Raw genomic sequence first — 14,649 nt, 5'->3', positions numbered from 1 at the left:
AAAGCAGTTGATATCAATAGGTACCCCACTCTATACTACACATGTGTCTATTTGTCGGCGTTGTGAACGTATTGTGTCACATGCGAATCCTTACGTAGGCGAGGGGTTTGCTCGATACACTTTAGATTAATATTGGAAAATGAATTGGAACGTAGTATTGTGATAACACAATGCCACCACCATAGAGATTAAAAAGTAATCAAGTTTAAATGATAAAAAGAACGACTATCAATACAGTATTTATTGAACAATTTAATTAATGGATAGTTTGTCATACGTCAAAATGCTCTCTTTAGATTACAAAATGTTAGCGCGATGTTTAATTAACTTCCCGTGGGGTAATTTATAGTAATCGCCCAAAAATCGAAAATGAAAATTTTGGCATATCTTTACGTTTCTTAATATTTTGGCATACCTAACAGATAATGGATGTATGTGTGTGTGCGTGTAGCATTTGTATGGACACACTTTTTGTAGACGTTTTTGAGAACCCCAATTAAGATTAACCGATTTGAAATATTAGAAAAAGATTTCTTTCTTATTAATTGGGAGATGTGTTGATTGATTATTGATAAAGACAAGTACTTTCGTTCTGGAGTAACGGGCAAACAATAACAAATAGGAATCGAATACGTTTTGAATTATTCTAATCGGTTGATCCGCCCATCCAAAAACGTGAACGAAAAGTTCAGAAATCTCTAAGGCGTGAAGATGTGTATAAATTTTCATTTTCGCTTTTTGGACGATTACTATAACTTACACTACGTGAAGTTGATTACATTGATTACTTTTGTAAATGTAATGTGAGAATACTCAATATCATGAAATTAATGAACTTACTATGATAAAAACATTTTCGAGTAAAATTCTAATATAAGTAAAAAAAATTTTTTTAATAAATTTGTTTCAAAATAAAGTTTCACTTTACATGCATGTATGATGTTATCTCTTTTATATTATTTATTTATTATTATTAATATTAATATTAATATTACTTGTAAATGTTGTTTGTGATATATGATAAATATTTTCGATGCATAACTTTAATAAGGAAAATTTGTTATAACTTTTATATTTTATTAAAAAATTGAATTATATTATATAAAAGTATTAAGCGAGAAAAATCAATATAATTCAAAGCGCACTATCTTTTTAGGTCATATATCACAATACTAACTATAAAACCATAGCTGTTAAAATTACAAACAATATTAGACATTAACTTCGTGTATGATTTAACTGAATTGAAATCGAAAAAATAAAATAAATATAATTTTATGATATTAAACATAGCATACCTTAAAAAGGGCATCTATGAACCCACTTGCACAATTTCAAAAAATTGTAACCAATCCGGAATGATTAATAAATAGCTAAAATCGGTGGCTTTGCATATCTCCAATTTGAAATATCAAATTTTTATAAACCTTCAATGCAATACACATCATTTTCACTGAATTCTAAATTGCAAATCATCAATGGAGCGACGATAATGAGCTGGGGCTAGATAACCGTTCAGGTGATCCCAACGGCGGTTTTTACGTGAAATCATAGATCTCAAATACAATCTTAAGTGAAAAGTTTTTCGGAGGCAATGCTGTATAAAATGTAAATTCAAAAAGTATAGACATATATCACAGCTAGCATAGGACAATTATTGCATAACTGAATTGCCTTCCAAACAAACCATACGTATCATAACATATTAAATGTTTCCGTAATATAGAGAGATCGAAACTAAAACTAGTGGTGTATGGCATCGTGCCTTAAGGCAAATTGCATATGGAACTTCTCGTACCGTAATAAAATATTCGAGATATATTAAATGTTTTCAAAAAGATTATTATAAATACTGTAACATATATATGTTTACAGAAAAATAAACAAAACTCGATCAATCGAATTTAACATTAAGAACATTATTATAAGAATTATTTAAACAAAGTTAATGCAAAGTTAAAATTATTTATTTGAAGTATATAAGTGAGCTTTAGAACTTCAGCTAGATTTAATGAAAATTCAAATAATTTTCGATATTCAAAAAAAAATTGGGAAAAAACATTTTTAAAAAAGAATTTCTCAAGAGCAATCGTTTTGTCACACAAGCAAAAATTTAGCTCGGTATCTTCAAAACGGCTGGAACTGCTTTTGCCAAAAACTAATCTCCACTTTTCCCCGACATTACAAATTAAATGCTTTTTGGATCATTCAAATCGGTTGATCCGTGCGCCCGAAAACGTGGACGATATATTGTATCCATACATACATACACAAACACATTCATTTTTTCTGAGGTATGCCAACATGTTCAGAAAACTTCAAAACGACAGGAAATTTTCAATTTCGATATTTGGATGATTACAATAACTTACCCTATGGGAAGTTAAAAAACAAAAACTGAGTTTATGCCAATAAATAAGATTTTTCAACTCTGAATTGTTTAAGATAAATTTAGCGTTTTTATCGTTCAGGTATGGATGAGCTCTGTGCGTAAGTAATTTTATGTGGCATACTTAATCGCAAACGACCTACTTTGTAACCAAGGACATTAGACCGGATTATCCAACCACTTGCGGGTGCTTATCTAATTGCTTGCAATTCTTAATCCAATAAAGACTGCCGTCGTCCAGTAAGAACAACTGCTCGTGAATCATTCGGACAATTCTCGTTTGTACAATTCGTAATTCGTACATAAAATGGCGGATGGAATCTTGACACGATACAGACCCTGTGATAAAGTAAATAGAGTGACACGCGATGTCCACTCACTTCTCCCGGCTCCATTTCATTTGCCGGGACAAGCATTTTGACGAAGCCCTCCGTGCACCCTACAATCTGATCTTTATCACTTCGTCAGTAACAGCAGGAATAAGATACTTACCCATCAGGAGTAATTTGTAGATAATTATCCCACCCGTTTTAGAACCCTTTCTATGTATTATTATTTGAAGCGTTTGTACTTCCATGAAGGTTATATCTAAAACAAAAACTAGTGGTGCATGGCATCGTACTCTATGTCAAATTGCTGGAACTTTTCTGGCCGAAAATTAAGATTTTTAAAAACACTATAACATTTTTTGAATATTTGGAATATTATAAGGAATTTTGAAATGTTTGGAAAAAATTTGGTTTTTGGAACAATTTGATTTTTTTTATTATTTTGAACAAAAGATATTTAAGCGCCGCGTGGCAGTCTAACGGATAATCATTGGTACAGAACCCATTGAAATGTAAATAAAACTTGTACTAATTATTAAAATATTTGATAATTTGATGTGCATATGTCTAATGATCACTTTTGACCGACAAATGGCATTTTTATACTTTTTTTATTTGATTTGATTTGATTTATTGGATTTGTATGTGCGGATTAAATTAAGTGTAATGTGTGTGCGGATTAAATTTTTCGCCGATTGAAACCTAAAGATACGCAAAAATGTTACGATTATTTGCGATTAATATAACTTACTCTAAGGGAAGTTAATTATTATTGGAAAATTGGAGATAAATTATAAAATACTACACCGATCTTGAGGTTGATTTTTTCTAAAGCTATTGGATTTATTAAAATTTTTTCATGTTATTGGAGTGTGTTATGAATTTTGAGTTCATTTGAATTATATACAAACTCCTTTTATATAAAACAATAATTATCCCAATCTGGACATACGGCATTGAGCTATGGGCGTGCGCAAGCAATTCAAATATAAACTAGCTGTAAGTGGAATTCTGTCTTAAGGCAATTAAGGCATCGTGCCTTAAGGCAAATTGCTGGAACTTCCCGTACCAAAAATTATTATTTTTTTAAAAACGATTAACATTTTTGAAAAAAATTTACTTTGAAAAAATAAGATTTTTTAGAAACTATAAATTGGACAAAAAATTACTTTTTTGAAAAAAAAATTTAAATTTTTTTTTTTTTTAATTTTTTTTTTTTTTTGAAAAAAATTTTTTTTCTTTATTTTGGCATATTGTGGAAGATCTGAACTTTCTTTTCAAAGCAATCGTACTGCTTTAACTGCATAGGGACAAAATATAAAGCGCGTAAGCCCCGCGTCAATGTCTAACGCATAAGCATTGGTACGGAACCCATAGGAATGTTAACAAAATGTATACTTATTGTTAAAATTTCTATAAAATATCTGATAATTCGATGTGCATATGTCTAATGATCATTTTTGACCGCCAATAGGCTCATTTTTTTACTTTTTCTTCCATATCTCCGAAACCGCTAGACCTACCTTCATGAAAATTTTATCGATTCTTCATCTTGTCAATACAAGTGAAATGTTTTTTGAATTATTCAAATCGGACGCTCCGTTCACTTAAAAACTGAGTTACCGTTTTCGGTACTTTTTGCCCCGTATCTTCGGAACGGCTAGACCTGCCTTTGCCGAAAACTAATCAGCACGTCTCCTTATCAATACAAATCGAATGTTTTTTGAATTATTCAAATCGGTTGATCCGTGTTCCCGAAATCGTCGACAAAAATTTGTATCCGCACATACATACACACACATACATACATACATACATACATACATACATACATACATACATACATACATACATACACACACACACACACACACATACATCCATTTTTTCTAAGGTATGCCAAAATGTTCAGAAACCTCTGAAACGTAAAGATATATAAAAATTTTCATTTTTGATTTTTTTGCGATTACTATAACTTGCCCTACGGGAAGTTAAAAAATACAAGTAGCGCAATCGAAAATTTTAAGATGCATTGTGAACGCACCCTGGTATGTTACAAATGACACCCTACATAAAGACCTGAAAAGAAAAACTATTAATGAAATGATAAAAGAAAGGAGCAAAAAATACCACGAAAAACTACCAGGTTACCCAAACATATTTGAAAGAGTTAAGCGATGAATATCCCACACGAAGATTGAAAAAAAATTACCATACAATCTTAAATAAAATGTCAAAAATAAAAAAAGAGATATCTCATAGGAGATAATCTCTTAAATGCATTAACACCAAGAGCATATTGTCTTAAAAAATGTATATTATTTTGATTGACAATAAAACTATGCAAATAAAAAAATTGAATTATATAATGTAATAAAATAGTAAATAATTTAATTTCAGTTTTTATTTTGGCAATATATCCTCAACTTTTGAATATTTTGTACTATTTTTTCACAAAGGATTTGCGATTGCTTGCTTTAATTTAATAATAATTTTTTTTATTAATGGTAAGAGCATACTAAGTTCTGTTTATTAAAATTCTGTACTCTTTTTATTTGCAGGATCTTCATTTAAGAATTATGATGAACTGTTCGGTTATGCTTAAACATTTTTCTGATAGAATGTACGCACTCGAATGAAAAATGTCGAATAAGGTATGTTTTATCACGTTTATTAATTTTTCCTCTTTATATATTTTACAATATTACTTACTTTATTAGGGTTTTGTTGAAATCGAACCGTGTTACAGTGAAACCGTGCTATAAAAGTACCGTGGTATAGTATAGTATCAATTCCCAAAACTTCTTAGAGCGAATCCGTATTATGAATGTTTTACAAGGATTACTTCTACAATGAATATTAAACAATGTTAAACAATTAAACAAAACGTACAAATTCAATATTAATAAATATTTATTTCATTCGTTCCGAATACTGAAAACTCGTCATTATTCAGCAGTTTTTAAATTAATACTATCAAATTATTTATGAAATTGTTTGGAAAATTTTGACCTTCAACTGATTGTAATTATTTTCAAGAAGTACGTATTTGATGATCATCTCTATCAGAACAACTCCAATGATTTTTGTATCTTTCGAAAAAAAATATTTGTGTATCCTCTAACTTTTATCCTTTCATACTAATGGTAATCTGAATTGACTAAGTAAATTAAAAGAATATTTATAATGAATTTTTGTATTATTTTATTAATATAATTTCAACGATCGACTATAGAGTGCGCTTAATTTTCAAGACTTGACTGATAGTTACTTGATTAAGCTCATTACAAGTAAAAAATATAATTTGCCTTATGTTAGATGAGAGCTAATGATTTTAATTTTTTTGAATTTATTTAAGAACAGAAAAAAATTAACATATTAACCGTGGGACTCATATTTAAGGTTTGGATAAAATAATTCTCGTTGTTTGATAATTATGAGCTTTTAAGTGCAACCTAGAGCTTTGGTAAAATTATGTCTATTTTTAGGGTATTTTGGTTAATTTTAATTTTGTTTGTTTATAGTTTGGAACACTAACCGTGAATAACATTTTTAGGACCACAATAAAAAACAACAACACAATTGTTCCAAGTTTTCAAGATCTAAAACTGTTTGTTAAACTATGAGTTTGATTTTTTTAAATTTAAAGTGTGTTGGCAAGTTTCATCAAAATTGGTGCCTATAATCAGGATTGTAAAATGGTAAAATGTTTAAAATTTTATTATTGAAAAACTTCGAGGTTTTGCAAGCAATAATAAAATTAATAAACATTATAATAACCAAAAAATGGTCATAATTTCATAAAAGCTCTAAGTTGCACTTACAAGCTCATAATTTCTAAACAACGTGAGATATTTTTTTTTTCTATTATTTTTTATAACAGTAGAGGTCCCATTTCGGCATGACGTCAAGGTCTGGGACACTATTTTATTTAATTTATTTTATTTTATTTAATTGCTTTGATGCTGTTACGTAAAAAGAAAAGTCTAATTAAAAAAAACAGTTTGTTTTTAATATCCACATTTATTCGACACCGTTCATACACAGCACAATTTTGTTTGCGTATAATTTATTTATTTAAATGTCACACACAGGTATATATAATATAGACAGCTTACTGTTTCTTAATGCGTCTGAATCTACTGATATATAATGTAATATTTTATTTGATTGCTTTATTATTATTTTTGATACACAATTTGGGATATTATTTACAGACATTAAAGGGAGACAATTTGGTTAAATAATATTGCAATACAATATGTCTACAAATTTAAATAGAAATAATTCTTAAGATGATATGTTTTTTTAGATTTGAATATAAGATATTTGAATTTAATTATTTATAATATTCCATATTTACAACAAATATACTATCAAAGCTAATTAAAAATTTAAGAATTTTAGCTCCACTGGAAGATATGTACATTCTTCAGAAGTTCGAAAACTTTTAAATTAAAACATTTCATATCGTTACATTTACATTAGCAAACTATTACCATTTATCTAATTTGCAAAAGATACAGTAGAGCATTATGCAGATAGTGCGGATATTATACTCCCTATCCATTACACTGAGCATTTATTGATATGTCCAAGTAAAAACTAATATATTATATTTATAACACAGTGAACTTTACAGTCATCTTATAAAATATCACTTATAACAACGTAACTTGTCATGTGGTTTTGACGTAATTATAAATCCATAATAATATGTTAACGTTATCACCACTCACTTTTCGTTATTGATAATTAACAATATCCAATTTATTTCAACATAACACATAAGTCACCATTGTTCCTCGACACTTTTTCCAATTTTTATCTTGTTAAATATTTGCACATGTCACTTAATTATATTATCTCTGTGTCAATATATTTTACATATATTACATTATTATATTAAATTAATATTGTGAGTTTTTATTTGTATTTAAGAAGTTATTATACAGTTTTCAAAATAATGAAATTAGTTACTATCAACTTCTTGGTATTTATTTGAGCGCCTTTGAAATTTTTAAACGAGTCCCGATAGTGGTGGTCTCGGCGGACTTCCACCGGGGGGAGGATGATAATAAAGCGTGGGCGGTGGTGGATACCCGGCGGGCGCTCCTTCGTGATACAATACAGGAACTCTAACTAATCTCTGAGCCGCATGTGCCATGTTTGCTGCTTCCAATTCAGCTGCTAGTTGCCTCTTCCATTTATTTCTGCGATTTTGGAACCAGATTTTGACTTGTGTTTCGGTAAGACGTAGAGATGCTGCAAGTCCAGCTCGCTCCGAACTGCTGAGGTAGCGTTTCATGTCGAAAGTTGATTCCAATTGGAAGACCTGCGCTCTAGAGAAAACCGTTCGGGTTTTTTTCTTACGTTTTCCGAGATTGTTGCTTCCGTTAGAGCCGTTGGGTGCCCCCGGAGAACCGCTGTCCGCGCTACGGTCGTGCACGCCTTCGTCGCAATCGCCGTCAATGTCTGCTTCGCCTTCCGAATCGACGGCGGACGAGCTCAGGTACGCGGGGTGATGGGAATTGGCGGACGGCGGCGAAGAGCGCGCTCCTTGCGTACTGTCAACACATGTGGCGTTTTGTCCGTGAGGAGACTGTGGGGGCGACACCTCGTCATTCGTCGTACTCGAACCATCTGTTGACAAATAATACTAACATGAATAAACTGCTTTGTCATAATTATGTAACATTCTGATGTAAACTATTTATTGGTTTCCAGTTAAAAAAAGTGTCACTTTATAATTTACAAATGTCTTCTAGTAAATTTAAAGACAATAATAGTTTAATCACACATGACAAGTAAATAACAATACTAGAAGAGCCAGTGTTGCTTCTACTTCAAATACAAATTACATTTGTTAGAGTTCAGTTTAAAAATGTATATACATTTTATATGCATTATTATAAGATACATATATCCTCTGATTCATTCGACATCTCTTGTGAATGTAAACATACTTAAGTGCTTTGTACGAAAAAAATTACGCTAAATAATGTATGAACAATGAAATATATAGTATTTACAATTATTTAATCATTGATCAATTTTTATTGATTACAACTCAAGTCAATTTATTGATTGTCTATATTGGGAGTGCGGCATATGTTTTCCAATTTAGTTGTTACCGTTGAATACGAATTTAAAGTTAAATTTAAATTAAATTTTGTCGTTTTTTCTTTTTTTTCAATTTTTTGACATTTGACGGCCAATTTTGTCTTTAGATTCATGTTCAGTGTAAAAACTACATTGGAAAATATATGCCACACACGTAATACAAACAACTTTTTTTATTATATGGACCTGTATTATTGATTATCTATAGTCTTCGAATAATTACAGCAGTTTCGAATATTTAAGTAAGTTAAGTAAAAAATCTATTTTTTCAAAGTTCTAAAAAAATATGAATCTTCTTTAAAAATTATAATTTTTGGTACGGAAAGTTTCAGCAATTTGCCTTAAGGCACAATGCCATGCACCACTAGATATTAAGATTACTTTTATTAAAGCACATTTTATTATTAACTTCCCGTAGGGTAAGTTATTGTAATGGGCCGAAAATCGGAATTGAAAATTTTTACATTTCTCGACGTTTTGAAGGTTTCTGAACGTTTTGGCATACCTCAGAAAAAATGGATGTGTGTGTGTGTGTGTGTGTGTGTGTGTGTATGTATGTGTGGATACAAATTTCCAGTCACGTTTTAGGGCGCACGGATCAACCGATTTGAATGGTTCAAAAAACATTCGATTCCTATTGATTGGGAAAAGAGCTGATTAGTTTTTGGCAAAGGCAGGTCCAGCCGTTTCGGAGATACGGAGCAAAGAGTGCAGAAAATAGAAATCGAATTTTTGAGCGAACGGAGTATCCGATTTGAATGATCTAAAAAACATTGAATTAGTAATGATTGGGAGAAGTGTTTATCAGTTTTTGGCAAAGGCAGGCCCAGCCATTTCGAAGATACGGAGCTAATTATGTAAAAAATGGCAGTTTTTGAGAGAACTAAGCGTCCGATTTAAATGATTCAAAGAACTTTCTGCTTGTCTTAACAAAATAATTGATTTTGGATTTTTTTTTTTTTTTTTTTTTTTTTTTTTTTAGTATTTTGTATATCGAAAATATTTCAGATTTTATTTTTAATTCTGACTATAGTTCTAATATACTTTAGAAATAATTTCAACTCTGCAATTCGGTTTATATAATTCTTATAAATATTAGACAATGTTACAATATTTATAATAATATATTTGAAAACATTCAATATTCCTCGAACATTTCGTTACGGTGCGGGAAGTTCCAGCAATTTGCCTCAAGGCACGATGCCATAATTGCCTCAAGACAGAATTCCACTTACAGCTAGTTTTATATATACTCTATATAGCTTAATGTTCAATATCACAAATTACAAATTCATACCGATTTTAATAATTATTTGTATGTCAATAACTAATTTTAAAGTTTTCGTGATAAATGAATGTTTTATGTCGAATGATTTTAATATATCAAAGTTTTGGATTAACAATAACTGTAATTTCCGACATACGGCATAGAACATGCCATTAATAGTACAAATTCAAAGAGATATTCCATGGAAATCCAAATTAATAGCAATCCCATTCATAATCAGCTACGTTCGATCATTCCTCGTGTACATATGAAAGCCGCATTGAGCTTTGATTAAAAACGCATTGGGTTTATATCATTTATCGAACGCATCAGATCATTTAATAATCGTACTCCCTTTTATAATAGAGGAGCTGGTTGTGTGCACTGATTGAAAGCTGTTGAAATCAAATATTAATGTAATGAATTACTAAATCGTGCTAATAGCGAAAACTGTCACAAATGCTGGTTTCGGAAATTAATTAAAATGTATTTTATTATATGTTCTCTATTAACATTGAATCATATTTATAGCTCTTGATTGATTTTTTGACTGGTATTTGAAATAAGCTGGTAAATAAATACAAACTGCATGTAAAATCTGCTTTCGACCTTTCTGGGTAAACGAGATTGGACGACGAAATATATTTAGGGGAGAATTGTGCCGTAAAATGTACCAATGTTATGGCAAGCCTATGTTATGTAGCAGTTTTCATATAAAGTGGTGCTAAAAATTTTCAAATTCTATTGTGGTTGATGTGACCTAGAAAACGCACAAATGTCAAAAGAACGATATTATCATAACTGCATCTTCAAAATATGGCTTGATAACATATGAGTGAAGTTGCATTTTATGAGTAAAACGTCTGATCGCACAGCAAATACATGGCACTTTGTCAGTGTTTAGTTACATTTTGTATGAAAACTGGAACGTAACATAGTCTTGCCAGAACATTGGTCTTTTTACGACAGAATCGGTCAATTAATATAAATTAGAAAGCATGTCACCATTCTTTCTTCTGTAAAACTCGTCAGAATGCTTTAATGTTTCCCGGCCCCAATATTATGCATCGTCGGCGTTTTAATCAAAATATTAATCTGCAGTCGCGATGTATATGCCGGATCGCTTTACCTTCAGAAACCATAACAATTCCTTCGATTCCAATGTTATCGATTTGAGAACAATAAGTCGTTAGAATGAAACCCTAGAAATTCAGAAACAGAATGAGAAAATGCAATGCGATAGAATAGGGCGACAAGAAGATTAAAAGAAGACCCGCATCTGCATGACTGAGGCTTTGTTGATTGTGGCATAATACAAGCAAGTATTCCAGGATTACGTACTTATCCACACGTATGTTTCAACCGACCCACTTGCCAGGCGCTTCTGTATTGGAAACGAATATTTACTAAATGCCTGTCGACAAAGTTTTAAGGCGCTCGATGTTCTACGTTTGCGGTAAACGCCATCGACGGGGGGCATTGCATATTAATACAAATATGTTTCAACATCGAAAGATGGTAAGTTATATTATCTTTTAAAAATTATATAAATAGAAAATTAAAATTTTTAAAAAAGTTTTAATATTTTTTGATAATTGAAAAAAGTAGATTTTTGAAATTTTTAAGGAAATTTGACTCAAAAAAAAATTATATTTTGAATTTTACTAATATTTTGAGCTTTTTAAAGCGATGCCTAGCGTGTGCTATTTTAGAGACAAAATCTAACAAATAAACATTGGTAGAGAACTCATAGAAATGTGAACAAAATTTCTATAAAAAAAATTTCTATAAAATTTCTTATAAAATCTCTATAAAATATCTGTTAATTTGATGTGCATATGTCTAATGATCAATTTTGACCGCCAAATGTCATTTTTCTTACTTTTTTTATAGCTGAATCTGCATGCCGATTAATTTATTCCGTTGTTTATTTCCTCAATACAAATAAAATGTTTCTTTGAATTATTGAAATCAGACACTCCATTCTTTAGAAAACTGAAATACCATTTTTGGCACTTTTTGCCCCCTGTCTTTGAAAAGACTGGATCTGCCTTGGCCAAAACCTAATCAGCACGCCTTCTTATCAATAGGAATCAAATGTTTCTTACACACGCACATACATGCATTTTTTCAAATGTATGCCAAATTATTCAGAAATCTCTGAAACGTAAAATATATAAAAAAATTCATTTTAGATTTATTGCGATTACTATAACTTACCCTGCGGGAAATTAATTAAGAACAAAATGTACGCTGAATGTGAAAATTATTGAAACATGAGTTATATTTAGAGGTTAAGGTGATATTTGTGAAACAACGTTAATAAAGGTTCTAAAGTTACAAATTTAACTAAATTACAGAGTTATTGACACCTTATCATCTAATAATTGATTGCATATTTGTATTCAAAAAAAAAAATATATAAAATTCTAATATTTTCAAAAACAATATACATTCACTTGTTTTTATAATCATTGACATGACATAACTCGGCATAATTTTTATCACACAACTAACACGCAACAAAATTTTCCTCCAGTTATTTTTTAATGTAGAAATCAAACTCAGAAAAATGAAAACATTGTTTTATATAATATTTACCCACGCACTTCTAATATATGGATCGTACAGTAAACATTGGAATTCTTCAGAATGGACAGGGTATGATTACTGCTCCATCGAAGATTCGCAATATTGTGACAATGGAGAGCGCAATACTATGTGCCGATATGCTCAAGTAACATAGATAATAATTAATTAATTAATTTAATATATAATCTAAGCATTTTTGAAATATTAGGATAGTCCAATGGCGGATCGATGTAAGCCTTATCGAATGGTGCCAGTAAAATTGACACCAGCGGACATAGAGCGCATATTGACTAGCCATAACAATATAAGGAATTTAGTCGCGCTTGACAGACGAATTGGTAATTTTTAAATAATTTTATAATACGTGCACAGATATTTGTATATCCCAAGATATATGGGGTATTTTTAATATCGTTTCAAAAGTCACAAAAATACAAGCACGCAATTTTATGATTAAGTTACACATAAATTAAATTAAACAGAAAAGTCACCTATCAAATTTTATTATTCATTTATAATTATAAAAACCAAAGCATTTTGAAGTGTCATGATTAGGGTTTATACAAAAACCGAAATTTCAGAAAACCGGTTTTCGAATTTTAATTTGACTAAAAAACCGGTTTTAGCCGGTTTTCGAATTTTATATAGAAAATAAATTTTTGCTCGAATACTCTGTAATTTATCCGCAACTTTAGTGTGATTTAGAGCAGTATTTGACTGAATTTATTTATTTCAATTTTATGGATAGGAAACAAAATTATTTTAATTTTAATTAGTAGAATTAAAAAATAATAGTTTATCTTGATTTAATAATTTTGAAAATAATTATTCGTTATATATGCATCATTTTCACATATAAGAATGAAAATATTTTTATGATAGTGAAAGGAAAGTTTTCGAATAAATGAAAATAGTACATTTTTAAATAAAAAACATTCATTAAATTAAAAAAAATATTAGATACATGTTGATACATACTAGTTAATATTAATTTTATTTTTAAAAACAATTGATTATAATAATTCTAAGTTTTTTTGTTTTTCTATTTGTGGCTTCTGGGGTTTAAAACTCTTTTTTAAGTTTGAGTAGAAGAAGTTACTACTTCAAGAAGAAGTCACAGTGATTTAAATTAATATATACACTGGTATAAAAATCTAAATTAATATATACAAAACCTTTCTGGGAACCATTGCAGACTGATAAGATATCAAATGCTACTGAACCGATATGATTTCAAGAATCAAAACGCTTTTATCTATCTTTTATATTTGGCTATACTTGTCATTTTCCATTTATATAATGAAAACCGACTTTTTTTCACTAAAAAACCGGTTTTCGAATCCCATAATTTTCGCCAAAAAAAAACGGTTTTTAAAACCGGTTTTTGAAAATCGACAAACCCTAGTCATGATATTATAATATAATCAATGTATCAGGCCCAGTTCGTAACATGAACCATTTAGATTGGGATGCGGAATTGGCGGAGATAGCCTCGCGTTGGATCCGTCAGTGCATCAACGGATCCGACCCGTGTCCAGTGTCGGTATTCTCAGATGGCACTTTTATACCGCAGAGGGTTGGCGAGAACGGCTACGAAAAACACATCTGGTGGTTTCCTAAGAAGACATTCACCAGTGACATTGTGCGGTTATGGTACAAGAAGGTCAAGGGTATGTCTGGGAAATTTACGATCTATATTTAATTATAAAACATATATATAACATGATGTCTATGATTTACGTTCACAAAGGGACAAGAATGTCGACTTTATTAAAATTGGATGATCCCACAAACTTTACACAGCTTATTTGGGCCAATTCTATGCGCATGGGTTGTGCTGTTGTGCGTTATCTTCAGCTGGATAGTTATCGAATGGTAAATTTTTATTTTTCTATAAACTAAAAAAGTACAAGTGTCTATTTTCGTTAATATTATTTTGTTTCCCATAT

General features: G+C 30.2%; 2 protein-coding genes across 2 annotated transcripts in view; one reads left to right on the top strand and one right to left on the bottom strand.

The window, feature by feature from the left end:
• LOC113376716 overlaps positions 1–14,649 on the top strand; it is a 320,611-nt gene that overhangs the window by 168,329 nt on the left and 137,633 nt on the right. The gene's annotated exons all lie outside the window — the stretch shown is intronic.
• The window catches only part of LOC113375558 (homeobox protein Hmx-like), a 32,451-nt gene continuing 25,540 nt past the window's right edge, over positions 7,739–14,649 (bottom strand). Inside the window, exon 3 of the mRNA XM_026615490.1 lies at positions 7,739–8,361. Within this exon, the coding sequence (XP_026471275.1) occupies positions 7,739–8,361 (623 nt within the window). The remainder of the gene's footprint in view (positions 8,362–14,649) is intronic.

The sequence above is a fragment of the Ctenocephalides felis genome, unplaced genomic scaffold (assembly GCF_003426905.1).
Source record: "Ctenocephalides felis isolate EL2017-DRISC unplaced genomic scaffold, ASM342690v1 CF-g0.4_SCAFFOLD_01886, whole genome shotgun sequence".
In the NCBI taxonomy this organism is placed as follows: Eukaryota; Metazoa; Arthropoda; class Insecta; order Siphonaptera; family Pulicidae; genus Ctenocephalides; species Ctenocephalides felis.
Note: the sequence above shows the minus strand (reverse complement) of the source record. Positions and strands in the feature narration are given on the sequence as shown.